The sequence below is a fragment of the Pecten maximus genome, chromosome 16, assembly GCF_902652985.1.
Source record: "Pecten maximus chromosome 16, xPecMax1.1, whole genome shotgun sequence".
NCBI classification, from domain to species: Eukaryota; Metazoa; Mollusca; class Bivalvia; order Pectinida; family Pectinidae; genus Pecten; species Pecten maximus.
The window spans coordinates 4,990,171-5,005,107 of NC_047030.1; the positions used below are offsets into that span (position 1 = coordinate 4,990,171).

General features: G+C 31.9%; 2 protein-coding genes across 6 annotated transcripts in view; one reads left to right on the top strand and one right to left on the bottom strand.

Annotated features, from left to right (window-relative positions):
- Positions 1-4,985: 4,985 nt before the first annotated feature.
- LOC117345049 (sushi, nidogen and EGF-like domain-containing protein 1) lies at positions 4,986-13,020 on the top strand. Of its 4 annotated transcripts, XM_033907991.1 has the most exons (7): positions 4,986-5,362; positions 5,573-5,860; positions 6,336-6,446; positions 7,676-7,842; positions 8,686-9,369; positions 9,886-9,971; positions 10,514-13,020. In XM_033907991.1, the coding sequence occupies exons 1-4, from the start codon at positions 5,159-5,161 to the stop codon at positions 7,826-7,828; spliced, it is 756 nt and encodes a 251-aa protein (XP_033763882.1). In that variant the 5' UTR covers positions 4,986-5,158; the 3' UTR covers positions 7,829-7,842; positions 8,686-9,369; positions 9,886-9,971; positions 10,514-13,020. The 4 variants fall into 4 exon arrangements, with proteins under 4 accessions (XP_033763882.1, XP_033763880.1, XP_033763884.1 ...); XM_033907989.1 differs by having other exon boundaries at positions 7,676-9,369; XM_033907993.1 differs by having other exon boundaries at positions 7,676-9,369; positions 10,517-13,020.
- A 979-nt stretch (positions 13,021-13,999) lies between these two features.
- LOC117345046 overlaps positions 14,000-14,937 on the bottom strand; it is a 33,109-nt gene continuing 32,171 nt past the window's right edge. For both annotated transcript variants that reach the window (XM_033907985.1, XM_033907986.1), the window contains one exon: positions 14,000-14,581. In XM_033907985.1, coding sequence (XP_033763876.1) covers positions 14,277-14,581 — 305 coding nt within the window. In that variant the 3' untranslated portion in view covers positions 14,000-14,276. The remainder of the gene's footprint in view (positions 14,582-14,937) is intronic.

A 14,937-nucleotide genomic window follows, 5' to 3' on the forward strand; every position in this document is an offset into this window, starting at 1 on the left:
AAACTTTTTCATTTTTGCATTGTACTCGGATTCCCATGTTTGAACATAGTCACGGTTTCGACTAAGCATATAAAACAGTCTGTGCTAGATTGACATTATATAACACAGCCCGTGTTAAATTGATTTTATATAAGATGGCTGTCTTATTTTCGAACCCTTTCATTGGTAAAAAGATCACTAATGAATAACACTATATTGTTACAAATAGTACATACAAGTCGTCAGGACTATTCTTAATTACCCAAAATCATTTACAACATTGACCCCTTTCGTCATCCAGAATTGACTGGATCTATACAGGTCGAAAAAAACCTCCATTTGTTTCCTATAAACAGACTTACAAGGCCTACATTGTTGTGTAATATTCGATAGTTTAAAGGCGGTCATGAGAAAAAACACGTCACATGATATAACCATGCTTTATTCTTTTAATTTAATCATAGACACAGCCATACATGTCAATCTATTAGTGTAATTATACGAACATGACCTGTCGTCGTGACCACTGGTTATCATATCGATTATATAATGTATAAGTGTGCATAAAACACATGCACAACGAAGTTTGGGAGACTACCAAACATTCGTAAAACAAATCGGATGGTATCGCCGTCATGCCTGACTGGTAAGATATTACATAGACTGTATATATACCTAGATGTTATAAATGAGATACTGTCATTGTTCCCTGATTACATCGATTGAAGGGTAGGGGGGAGGGGGGTGGTGGATATTCATGAGCTTTCGTGGTGTGACAAGTGAAGGGGAAGAGGGAGATTATTGTTTGTGTGACATTGATTTAAGAGGGGTGCTTAATAGGTTTTGATGAAATTTGGTTCCATACATTTTATAGTCAATGACCTTTAGTATTGATTCACTTTTTTAACGGTATTTACCAGTTTGTGGTTTAATTTGCCTCAGAATTATGAATATATAGCGGGTAACTTCATATAACCAAGTTATACTAATATGATTAATGTTATGTGTCTTGTATAAGAATATCTAGTAACAAGCATGTTTTAAAGGCTTTTCTGTATACAAAGGAATGAATATCTTTCTTTGTATGAATTTTAGAAAAAAAATGTATATTTCTAAAATAACTTGCAATCAATATATATTTCATTTGATTTCAATCCGTTACAAACTAAACAAAAAATTGAGTACATTGTACATGGACATATCTGGTAATATTCACGTATGCCCAGCAAATTGTGTTATATATTTTCAAAATATATTTCATTGCAAGAAATCTTTTTATCTAATGTATACAATGTATGTTCCAAAGCTAAGCGAGTATGATGCAAATGGTTTGGAAGGTAAAATATCTTTGAATGAAGCTGGCCATGTTTTAAAAATTATGAAAAATAAAAAGACTCCAGGATCTGACGGTTTTACAGCAGAATTTTTTAAGGTATTCTGGTATTACCTGGGTGATTTTGTTGTTCGTTCAATTAATTATAGTTTTTCAGTAGGTCAATTGTCCATTACACAAAGACAAGGAGTTATAACTTGTATTCCTAAGGGAGATAAATCACGTCATTTTTTGAAAAACTGGAGACCCATTTCACTCCTAAATATCACTTATAAAATAAATAGCTTCTGGAATTATATCCCATCGAATAAAATCAGTTTATTGATTAATGAAGATCAGACAGGATTTTTAGCGGGGCGCTACATTGGGGGAAACATTCGTACAGTATATGATATAATGCACTATGCAGAGGATCTCAACATCCCAGGTATGTTACTTATGATAGATTTTGAAAAAAACCATTCGATTCAGTTTCATGAAGTTTTATCAATAACGTATTAGAATATTTTAACTTTGGGACAGATATAAGGAATTGGGTTAATATTCTTCATAATGTTTTTTTCTTCAATTAATCAGGGTGGTAATATTTCTTCATCAATTAGCATACAGCGTGGTTGTCGTCAAGGGGATCCCATTGCCCCATATATCTTCATCATTTGTGTTGAGGTTTTAGCAGCAAAAATAAGAAACAATAGAAACATCAAGGGAATACAACTCCAAAATATAGATATTCTGAATGTACAATATGCAGAAGACACAGGATTAATTCTAGATGGTTCAGAGATGTCTTTAAAAGAATCAATTACTGAATTAAATAGTTTTGTCAATATTTCAGGGCTTAATATTAATACTAATAAAACTCAGGTGATATGGATTGGCAGTAAAAAATACAGTCAGGAAACGTTTTTACCCGAACTGAATCTGATTTGGGGAAAAGACAAATTCACTTTTTTAGGAATAGACTTTTCTGTGGATCTTGGTGAAATCCCTAGAATGAATTTTGACAAAAAGTTGGTGAAACTTAAATCTCTAATCAATATATGGAGTAGGAGGAACTTTACACCTCTTGGTAAAATTAACATAATCAAATCCTTACTAATCTCTCAATTTAATTATCTATTTATTACCCTACCAAGTCCACCTGAAAAATAAATTACTAAACTGAATTCTATATTATTCAACTTTTTGTGGGGTGGCAAACCTCATCAAATAAAAAAGGATGTTGTTATTCAAGATTATGTAGATGGAGGGTTGGAAATGGTTGATCTGCATGCATTTATTGATTCTCTTAAGCTAAGTTGGGTCAGGAGAGTTTTTCAGTCATCAGGGAAATGGAATGTACTTTTAAATTTGACTGTTGATATAAAAGAAATTACAAAATTGTGGCAAGGAATATATTAGTACATGTGTTTCTAATTGTAAAAATAAATTTTGGAAGGAAATCTTCAAATGTTGGGTTAGATTGAATAACTCAAATTATATGAGGGTGATACGCCAAGATTCTATATTAAAAACACCACTTTGGTATAACAATGACATACAAGTAGGGAATAAATTTGTTTTCTATCCACACTGGTTTAAAGCCACTGTTTATACTATAAATGACCTTCGTCAAAAGTATTTGTGATATGACTTTTTATTCCCTTAATGAATTCCGTCAAAACTATAGAATAAAAAGTCATATCTACAACATCATGGTCTAGTCACAGCTGTAAAGCATTTTCTTAGAAGATTTGAGTTTATGATAGAAAGACCAGTCTTACTATTTTTACCATCAAACATAGAAATATTTTATAAGAGTAAAAAGGGATCTAAAGACTTTTATAACTGAATCATTACAGCACGTTCAACACCAAATGGGGTAAGAAAATGGAATGAAGAATTTGACTTTGAGTTTAATCATGAAAAATGGGTTAAAATACTTAAACTTCCATTTACTATCACGAAAAGTTCTAAATTGCAATGGTTTCAAGTTAGAACTTTACATCATATTCTAGTAACTAACACTTTTCTTTTAAAATAAACATATACCCTAGTCCTTTATGTACACTCTGTAATATGGAAAGAGAAACTATTGTCCATTGTCTATGGGAATGCACAGAAGTGTAGGAACTACTACAGCGATTTGAAACTTTATGTGACATTTTCCTCATTCCTATTTTTATAAATAAAGAATCTTTTCTTTTTGGTATACTATCACCTCAAGCAAATATGGTTGATAACGAAATTTTAGTAATTATAAAACACTACATCTATAAAAGTAGATGTCTACATAAATCTTTGAGTCTGAATGCTCTTATCAATGTCATTAAAGACCACTTCATTGTTCAGAAATATATCATCAGCAGCAAAAATGAATACATTAAAAGGAAATTTGAAATTAATTGGAGGAAATGGAAAGCCATTTTTGAAATGTAACAGTAGTACAAATAATATTATTAATACTGTATGCCCATCTTACATGTTTTTTTTATTGTTAATGCTATCGCAAGCTCTGACTTTTGCCTGTTGTTCGAAAATGTAATGTTTTAATACTCAAATTATACAAGGAATTTTGAATATATTTGGATATTTTAGCTATGGGACCTCTAAGTTCCTTTTCTTTCCTACCTACACCCTTTCTCTCTCTTTCTCTCTTTATTTCTCTCTTTCTATGTTGTGTGTGTCTCTGTCTCCTACAATATTTAGTGTTACTATTTCAATTTAATACAGTTAATGTTTATCTCTTCAATGTTTGTCTACTGTACTATCCTGGTATGCATGGTAAATGGATGTAAAGGTGTGTATGTTTGTGAGATATGTATGCACACACATAAAAAGTTATAATTTAAAAAAGGAAAACTGTATATATGAAAGAGATGTGTATGTTTCTTGATTATGTAATATTACGTACAGTGTTTATGTTACATGTTACTGTTGATATTATATAGCAATTTGGATATACATATAACTTTATATATAGCATTAATATTTTGGACAACTTATATGTACTTAAAAGTTCTTAAGCAATATAGTGACTATTATGTCGTTTAATTAATTAACTATACTCAATATTATAGATCAGTTGACTTTTGACAATTTCATATATATTCAATAATACAGTAATGAAAAAAACCCATTAATTGACAGTTTGGTTTTCTTCAATATATATGTGTGTGAATGTGAAGTGTGTGAATGTGATGTTTATTGCCTTGTAATCCAAAATGAAATGTCTTTGAAAATAAAAAAAAAATAAAAAAAAGTTATAATAATATGATTAATGTTATGTGTCTTGTATAAGAATACCTAGTAACAAGCATGTTTTAAAGGCTTTTCTGTATACAAAGGAATGAATATCTTTCTTTGTATGAATTTTAGAAAAAAAATGTATATTTCTAAAATAACTTGCAATCAATATATATTTCATTTGATTACAATCCGTTACAAACTAATCACTAAATTCAGTACATTGTACATGGACGTATCTGGTAATATTCATGTATGCCCAGCAAATGGTGTTATATATTTTCAAAATGTATTTCATTGCAAGAAATCTTTTTATCTAATGTATACAATGTATGTATGAAATGGGAAAACTGCCAAACTTCCTGGTTGGGTAAACAATCGTATAAGAGCAGCCAATCAAATACTTCCACGCACTCGTAATGCCTCTCACTTTTTTATGATTAACATTTCATTACATAGCAGGTCGCACACTGGCAAAGGTGACGGGCACATTCTATCTTCTTTAACGATAGTACAGTGTAGTTCCTATGGACGCGGTAGTGTAAGACATAGCGTTACAGTTTCAGTAGTACCGCTATTTGTAATTTACTATGTAAAAGACAACCTGTACACATCTGGAGGATGGTTAATTTCACTGCTACACGTCTAGTGGCTTTGTTGTTGATTTCTGTAGTTAGTGGAATCTTTTTAGAGGATATGTACCCCTACCCACACAACGGAATAGCAGGAGCTGAGGATCAGCTGTTAGGGCCAACACTTGATGGAAGTTCTCCTGTCATCGATTTCAACTTTACGTTTTTCAACAGTTCTTATGACACGATTTACGTAAGCACTTGAATCACTATATGAGCCTAATACTCTTCCGTAATGCTAATACCTGTAAAAATTGGACACTAGCATATTGTTGTTATCCGAGCGTCTGATCGACGCTTCTGTTTGTCATTGGGCTTGTTAGTTTGTACATTTTCTGGTTTTGTGTAAATGTTGTTCTATCCAACTCCTGTTAGCTAATATATTATTGGTGTTCTATTGCAGGTTAATAATAACGGACATCTTTCTTTCACTGGACAATATGGCCAATACATTCCCCAACCGTTTCCAAACACTGTTCCATTGATCGCGCTGTTTTGGATGGATGTCGACACTGGCACAACCGGCGAGGTTTGGTACAAGCTCACAAATGACTCTGCTCTCCTCACTCGCGCCAAAGCTGACATTGCAAACTACTATGACAATCAAACTACTTTCCAACCGACCGACGTTTTTACAGCAACATGGCTAGACGTTCCATACTGGTTGGCAGCTGGAGACGATGCGACGAAGGTAGGACACACCTAAGCTGATTGTTTCTATTGTCACCTCGTATGTCATGTCTTTCTTTTGCATATTACGGCCTAGAAAACATTAAATCATTTTGAAATAAGAGAGATACAGTGTTAATCAAACTTCTCGAAAAAAAAGATTCATAACTAACGAATTGGTCGTGTTTATTAGTCATATTGTCCAATTATATCTATAGTGATGTTAATTGTTGATCTTCACTTGTTATATCCCTATATATATGCAGATAAAGATTTTTTTTGTGGTGTCGCTAGAAGACCTGTATATATGTTACCTGATCATACGATTACGTTATTGGCAACAAAATATCTGTAAATATGGAGGTTAGTCTTCAGGTTTACCAGTTTGTTTGTTTTAATAATGTTTGCTATGAAGAAAGTTTCATATTTTTCTGCTATCCATGCGTTTTCATTATACCATGATTTTAATAAATGATATCAATATTTTCGTTTTGTAGAGGAATACTTTCCAGGTAATACTAGTGTCGGATGGAATCAAATCCTTTGCAATGTTCCATTACCAGACCATAGAATGGGCCGGGTATGCGAATGGCAGTACAAAAGCTATGGTAAGTTCAACAATAATACAGTAAATAATATTTTCACTCTAATATTTGTAATAATGATAAGCCTATATCAACTATACCAACATTACACCCAAGGTGTATGCATGATGTATCATCCCTCGATTAATCACCGTTCCTCCTGTCGTCTAATTAGAAGACACAGAAGAGAACGAAAGTTGATATGCTGCGCGCTTTGTAGCATCTTTAGGATTGCTTTTTTTATCGTAACTACTTATTATTATTTTTTATTTTACTGATTTGGCCTACATGCTTTTCATTTAGTACGATCCTGGTTATGTTTAAGACCTATTCCACCTATAGAGATGTGTTATCTTTAAATAATGTATCAAAGTCGACTGTGTTGATCATGTCGGTCAAGTGTACTCGTGTAGAACTAGAAATGGAGGTCTTAGGATACTTCTCTTTAACAGCAACCTCTTACCTCGATCTTTACTTACAATGTAAACACTGGAGTTAGTGGAAAACTTTATGATGATCGTAATGACTTCAACTTCCTAATTTTCTATTATGAATTTTCCATTTCTAGATAGGAACATTCTTGCTTTCCTACATTTGATGTTAACATCTCCCAATTGATTCAACATTCACGAGGTTGTTCATATTGCACACGTGACAGATATCGATTACTAACGAAAAGAAAACATTGAAGAGAAGGTTTCGAGAAATGCAAATGTATAAAGACCATGTTAAAATTATGTGGTCAATATAAGGACCGCATAGAGGATTATCATATTACCGTGTACAATTTTCATATTGACGTAACATTACCTGCATTATCTGGCTTATGTCATCGACGAAGTAGAAGATGCTTTCTCTTCCTGAACACTGGTCGTATTATCCTGACAATTGTTTAATAGTCTCCACGGAGACCACTGTTTGGTTTCATATTTTGTACTCGTTTTGTCGGTTTTGTTGTATATTGATATTCGTTTGTTTTTATAACCACGCATGCATGTTAAGAAATCAGCGAATATAACTACCGCTATATACTACATGTTAGAGTCGACTAATATGAGAATCACTTGCAGAATTTGATATTTGTTCTCTTGTCTTCTACAAGACAGTTAATAGCTTACGTCATGAAAAGCAAGTTGTTATGCTAAGGAAGTTATTATGCATGGTATGATGGTATCATCGGATAGAGTAAAAATATAGAATAATGATTGCGCTTGTAATAATAATTATGTATGTTTTCCTCTATTTCACCTTAGGTTGGATTTAATGCTGGAGACAATGTAACTAGCTACACCTTGAACAATTCTAATTACGATGACATCATCAACCTTGAATACAGATCTAACATTGGTGTTCCTGGAAAGTTCATCTTCCGAGTTGACGGGAACAGCAATATTAGAGGCTGGTGATGATATACTAATCGGTACGTAAATCAGTATGCTATTGTCACGATAAATTTGTTCAGATACTTTAAATAGATATATGATACTTGTTTCTGTATAGTAATTTCATTTACAAAGTATTTGAATTTATTTGTTTTCCATACAAATTCATTGACTCAATCTTTCAACAGTTTTCAACAATTTTTTTATCCATGGAAAATAAGTTAATTTTAAAACCTTGAAAGAAAACAGACAAAATTTCAACCAGTTCGCGGTTTTTGTGAAAAAATACATATTTTGTAAAAACACAAAAATTTGAACCAGAGAAGAAAACCACCTATACATTTGTGTTAATTGATTAATTAAATAAAAACAACACTCATTTGTTACTTATACATAGAGGTTATTTAATAGTTTGCCGTTTAATATCAAAAATATTTCACGAATAATGGAAATACCTGACATACGAGTGAAATATTTTTGATATTAATCGGCAAACAATTGAAATTTCTTTTTATTACATTTCGAATGAGGCCTTTAAATGCTTCTATTGATTTGTTTTCTAACAAGGAAAAGGGGGTAATGGGGGAGTTCGATCAAAGGAAAATATGTTTTATCAGTTTGATAATTTTCTATATTTCACAGGCAAAAAGATAATATGTATATTATATTTGTTGACATAATGATGGTGCTATATATGATATATATTTTTGATTGGTAGATAAGCCTTATGTACAGTCAGATATGAAATTGATAATTGGTTGCTTAATTTACCTTTATTTGTGGAAACTGAAAATGATTTATTTGTTTTATATTCACCATTATTTGTATGACATGTTGCCAATGGCTAATATCTAACGCTTATTAATTTTACAACAAACAAGGTAAGCTTCAGTTATTTTGCTCCTAAATATTTATGGCTAAGCTTCATATGAATAAGTATGATATATATTTGTTATTCTTAATCAGTATTAATTTTAATTTTATTTTTGTGTATGTAATAAAGCTATACATTATAAAATTTATTAATGTTTATTGCACAAATCTGACATTGTATGAATTAAATTGTTACTATTTGATGTATTCAGTTTTTATTGTATATTACTTCGTTATTTTATTGAATTACTACATATGTGTATGTTAAGTATTGGTAAATACATATATATATACAAAATAATGATAATAATATACGATAATGTTTTCAAATCTCGATTATTTACATTTGATCTCTGATAACTAATTCATAACTTTACATGCTGTATTCAAATTCTCATGCTGATATAAGTGAAACATATCTATATGTGCGTACATGTGTATATCTTATTGAAAGTGAAAAACAAATCAAATGATATCATATTTCTTTTATAGTATTTGATAATATACATGTAGGTAAATAAATTGCAATCATAGTAATTGTCCTTGTATCTGCATTGATGTATACTGTTAATTACAAATCAAACATCTATAATTTGTATACAAAAACACATGGTACAACACACTGCCAGGATTGGAGTGCAAACCCGGACAACAACTGGTACACATTTACATTGGTTTAATACATCGTAACAGTAAGAGGATTTTTTTTATTATTATGACACATGATGTATACACGTCGTTCCTTAATTATTCAAGGGGTATTAAATCAATCAGCGTCTTATGAATTAAGGTAGAATCGACAAAAATATACCCAGGTAAAAATATCTGTACATACACTTACTAGATATTTACCACGTGGTCAATGATAAGCATGGCCAGTTTAAGTTTTAGGAGAAACCCTGCCAAACATAGCGATAATACAAAAAAAGAGATAAATAGTGCGCCCTCTGGTGATAATAAACTTTATTAAATTGTAATATTGTACATTTCAAACTTATAACCAGTTTCTGACTGTTTCGGCGTTCAATTGAAGCAGTCTCATAGTTGACTGTTTTCTATATTACTTATTTGTATAAGACAGGATATACTCTCGCATTTCAGTGCAAAAACAATAACGATTTTTCCAGTCAAATCAATATATACATAATTCATTTAAAGATACTTAAGGGCGATATGGTTTTAAAATGTGTACATTTTCAACTTCACAGAACATCTAACTATAAGGAAGGAACTGGGACCGGCTCATGGAAGCTGAGGACAAACAATGCTTCCAGCGACAAATATAATTACTCAGGTAAGTTTTTCCTTTTCATTAGTATGTAACGCTGACCCCCCAAGAAGTATAGGTCCCTGTGTACGTCTGATTTTCCTTTGCCTAACTTTCCAGTATAAAGATATATGTATGAAGTTAGATAAAATATTTAAAAATGTAATAGACAAACATGATGCATTTACAGGGTAAATAAACCTTCATATTACCGTGAAACCAGGACAATAGGTTATTTATTATTCCGAAAAAGTAATAAAAATGATGATACAAATTCAAGAGATGAACTATTTTATTACAAACCCCTGTGATTCAAGTCGCTCAACTGATACGATTCAAAGTTTACCAGTTTCCCTTCCAAACCCTTGGAAACAGTTGATCGATACATTTGTTGATATTTTCGTTTTCTGAGCATTTTAGTTTTGCAGACATTTGTCTGTTAAAGTTAACTGTGCATCCTATCATAAACAATGGTAATCAAGGCTAAGACTTTTTATTGACGATCCTATATTAGGATACTTATCATTGCAAGAAATTGTGGATTATTTTCGACATTGTCTTATTTTCAGTAGGCGTCTATGATGTGGTACCTGTTGACTGTGACGATTTATTGTACAGTCAATAATGTCCCGGGCAACTTTCAAAGGCACATATAGATTTTGGTCACATAAGACAGGGAGTCCTCTACCACAGACCAGATGTTTACAATGTTACCAACTCTACGTGTGTATATACATGCAAATATACAAATGTATATATTGAAGAAAACTGTACTGGTGTCGTATTTTTAAGATATTTACTGATTAAAAGAGAATAAAATAATCAATTAAAATTGTGCTGAATAATTAAATTACTTGTATTAAATTATTTCCCTTTTATTTACGTGTGAACATTATTTATTAAATTGTACTTCCAACTACATTGTGTTAAGGTTCATGAATGATGAAACTTCTCAAGTCTAAATATTATCAATAAAACATTAAAACACAGATATTGAAAGAAGTCGGCAGGTCTGGTAAGGGACATACTTCATTGATTAGCTACGTGTATGGTCAAATCAATATCTATAGGTGCCCTAATTAGCGATGTGAAATATTAATGGTGTCGAAGAACTCTATCGCTAGATATTAGTGCTGATATCTGTGTTAGACCTAATTTAACTGACATACACGTATATTACATATTACAGTAGGCTTTCGTTAACAACGTATTGTATGTCATTGTCAACCCATCAGAAAGTTTTTCTACAGGAACACCCTGAAAGTGTATAGCCTTTAATGACGTTAATTTTCTCCTTTACTACTAAGACGTCATGGATATGTTAACAAATTAACCTGACATTGGCTTGTATAATTTGCCCGATACATTCGTTAAGATTTATTAAAAAACAAAGTTCATCAACTATAATTTCTTTGAATGAGAAATCTCTGAAAAAAAAACAAACCCGGTTTTGATCTATTTCTAATTCATTTTGGCTCTAATGTATCTAACTATCAATTGGTTTTAAAGGTGCTTATATAATATTTCGTACACATCGCCTAGAATAAATTCAACTCTTGTAAAGCATTTAAGGAAATGCATAATTAAACACATATTTAATTCAACCACAAACTGATTTTTACATGTTGATATGCCTAGTGGTTCGTTGCCACTACTCTAGTTCCTATTTTGAGTTGGACTTGTGGTTCCATTATTATATATATTTAATTCAACCAGAAACTGATTTTTAAATGTTGATATGTCTAGTGGTTCGTTGCCACTACTCTAGTTCCTATTTTAAGTTGGACTTGTGGTTTCGTTATTATATCGGTAGCTGGTTGGAAGGCTAGATCAGGAGGAGATAATGGATATTTATGTTGGACACCCTTGGGTTGATATATTCAGGACTTGCTGCCATTCCAACACCCCAACAAAAGCTAAATGTAATATTTCTTTGAAACTGCAACAAACTAAAATAAATGTATTACCTCCCTTTAACCAGTAACAGCTTATTGACAAATCTACATCGTATCACAGGCGTCTGATTGAAGAATAATAGTGATTGAAATTAAACGTTATTAAGATTTTCAAGTTTGTCTATAATTGTCTTATTAGACATTATAAAGAACTCTTGAAATGGCAAGAAGACTGCTGTTAGAAAAGTCCAACGGCTGAGTTTTGAGCAAAATATGCCTATTTCTGAAAAAGGCCTCACTATATACAATATATGCGACAATTATACTAAAGAATGTTTTAGATTTGTTAACTAATATGATTACCCCCCTGTTCATACCACTCTAACATATACAGACTATTTCCGTTCCACAATCACTTTTGATCCATCTTCTCTACAAATCATTATCATACGACATACGAATAACAGGTATTGATATTTAAGGATTAGAAACCAAAGAACGTCACTGAGATTTACGTGAATAAAGTATGAGTAGGTCCAGAAGGAGACACCTGTGATCATATGTATATATTTATCTGCATCAATTTGTTCTATTTATTTAAATTTATATTCATCTATTTATAGATTAAGTCGGCCACATGATATATTATCATACTTATATACCACAAAATTTGTTGAAATACGATTCTGAAAATCACATTTTATGCAGTGATTAAGAAACACACGAGAAGATACTTTCCAATTAAAAACAAAAGGCAAACTTATCTAATGAATCACTTATGAGATTAATTGTTTTTTTATATTTTAAGTACGTGCAGAATATGTCTTTATCTTCGATCACTGTCCCAGTGAACAATTGTAATCTTCGACCAAATTCAATACATCACGAATAAATATATACATATACAATATACAAAATGCCCATATTTGAATATAAATCAAACAATTCTATTTTGATATCGCCATGTTTACCAGCTTGAGGTCACGATAGCAGTCCGAAATTAGAAGACAATAGGGTCTGATAAACGTAATCCATGGCTGATCACTGGTATTAATTGTTGTGGAAATGAGTATGATATTTTCAACACATTTACTGAGTAAGAAGATGACATGTATTTTATAACATTCAGATACTTACTTCTAAACGCTTTAAACACAATTCATGGATTTTGTTGTGATTGACTTGAGAATAATGATTTCAGTTGATGTCGGTAATCTGTGTTTTTCTGTTTATTTCACTAGATAATACTTCAGATTTGAATCTTCATCTCCTGTATACATGTACTTGTTTAAAAGATTGTTAATAGATATTAAGGACTAGAAGTGACAATCATACTGGGAACGAAACAGACGTGACTTTAAATTCCTCATTCTCGACCATTGAACAACCAGATTTAACCAGTTGTATAACATTTTTTAACACCAAACAATCGTGTAAATTGAAACTAAAACCCCATCGCGGAACCCTTGCACACACGTAATTTAGTAAGTTACCTCAAGAAGGCTCAAGTGTTACCTTTGACCTTGCTACGTTAAATAGGAAACTTTGGAAAAGTTCTAAATTGATTTTGTAGCAGGGTCAAGCTGTTATCGTATTTGTATGTCCGCGCCCGCCGTAAAGAGCACTGATTTGTATGTCATAATGTACGTGACGATGAATCTTTTCAAGGTCATAATAGTTTCATGTATTCTTTGTAAATTAATGTTCTAGTCTTTAGATTAAGATAGTGATACTTAATCATTTATATTTTGTTTACAGTTTGAATTTCTCATAGTATTGGGAGTTTCACAAGGTCTGTGTAGATACGGCTCTGCGCCACACGCAGGTAGCTATGTGTTATTTTTTTAGTAATGAATATCTGTTATTTGAATTACCTGAGTAATTAATATGTGAAAGTAATGGTATTAGTATTTATAGTAATGTATGTATCATTAAGCAACAATTGTATTTATAGCGGATCGCTGTAATATAAAAAATCTTTAGTAAGCGTTGTGCTCTAAATGTATGTTTAATCAGTGTCAGTGTATAGTATGTATGTTATATCGATTGTTATTTTGTTACAGGGTTATACATGTACCCTGGTACATTCTCGAATAAATGACAGAGACCTCACCCAGAGTGTACGTTATTTGTATACAAACATGCAACTCTACTACAATTTTAACACACAATATTTAAAATTTACATACCTAATCTGTTAAGATGTTCATCCCATAAGCAATGTTTCCACTAAGATTGGTAGATTTGAAACACAGAAACCATTATCGTTACATTATATCAAAATAAGTGTTAATTATGGTTGCTGAGTGTTAACACTTCACATATGAACTTTAGGCATGATAAAGGACTTGAAACGAAGGATATGAGGTATGTAATCAACGCCATGGTTTATAGTGAGCTTTTATAACCACGTGTTTTCGTCGTAATGAATGCCCACTCATAAATTATCTGACAATTCCTGTGTTACAGCGTATACATTCATATTGCACTCTTTCATTGCCACCAATACGCTGTTGAGCGTCGCTTTGTCTCCGGATTCCTTTGCCCAGACATTCAATAGTTCTATGAATAAGGTTTTAACACTTGAAAGTTTGTGTTCCATTTCAAACCTTGCGATTGTCTCTGGCTGCAATCCAAGTTCGAGAAATAAGTTGAAATACGATGTATCTACAAATGCTGCGATGGTTTCAACTTCCTCTTGCTGTGGTATTCTTCTTAGATGGCACTCAGGTATCCGGGATCCTAGAATCATAAATAGAGCAAAACTCGATTTCTCCTCTCCTGATTTAATATTGAGAAACATCCGAGAAGAAAATTTTCAGAAATCTTATACTGCTTTAAGACAGTTGATTCATTGGCCAATTAACTGATGCATTCGTTTGGCGTTTTAATCGGCCATTGTTTTCTTTTAAAACGTCAGATTTTATCCAGGCTTAGTCTACAGTAACAATTTATTTATTTTTCTATCAACAATTGGCTAGTTTGGATATTAAGAATTAAAGGAGCACGAGTGAATAAAGGTGAGAGTTTACCATCCGTCGATATACCCTCCTTACACCCCTTATAGCATAACACATGTCAAGAGCAGAGCACAGGGG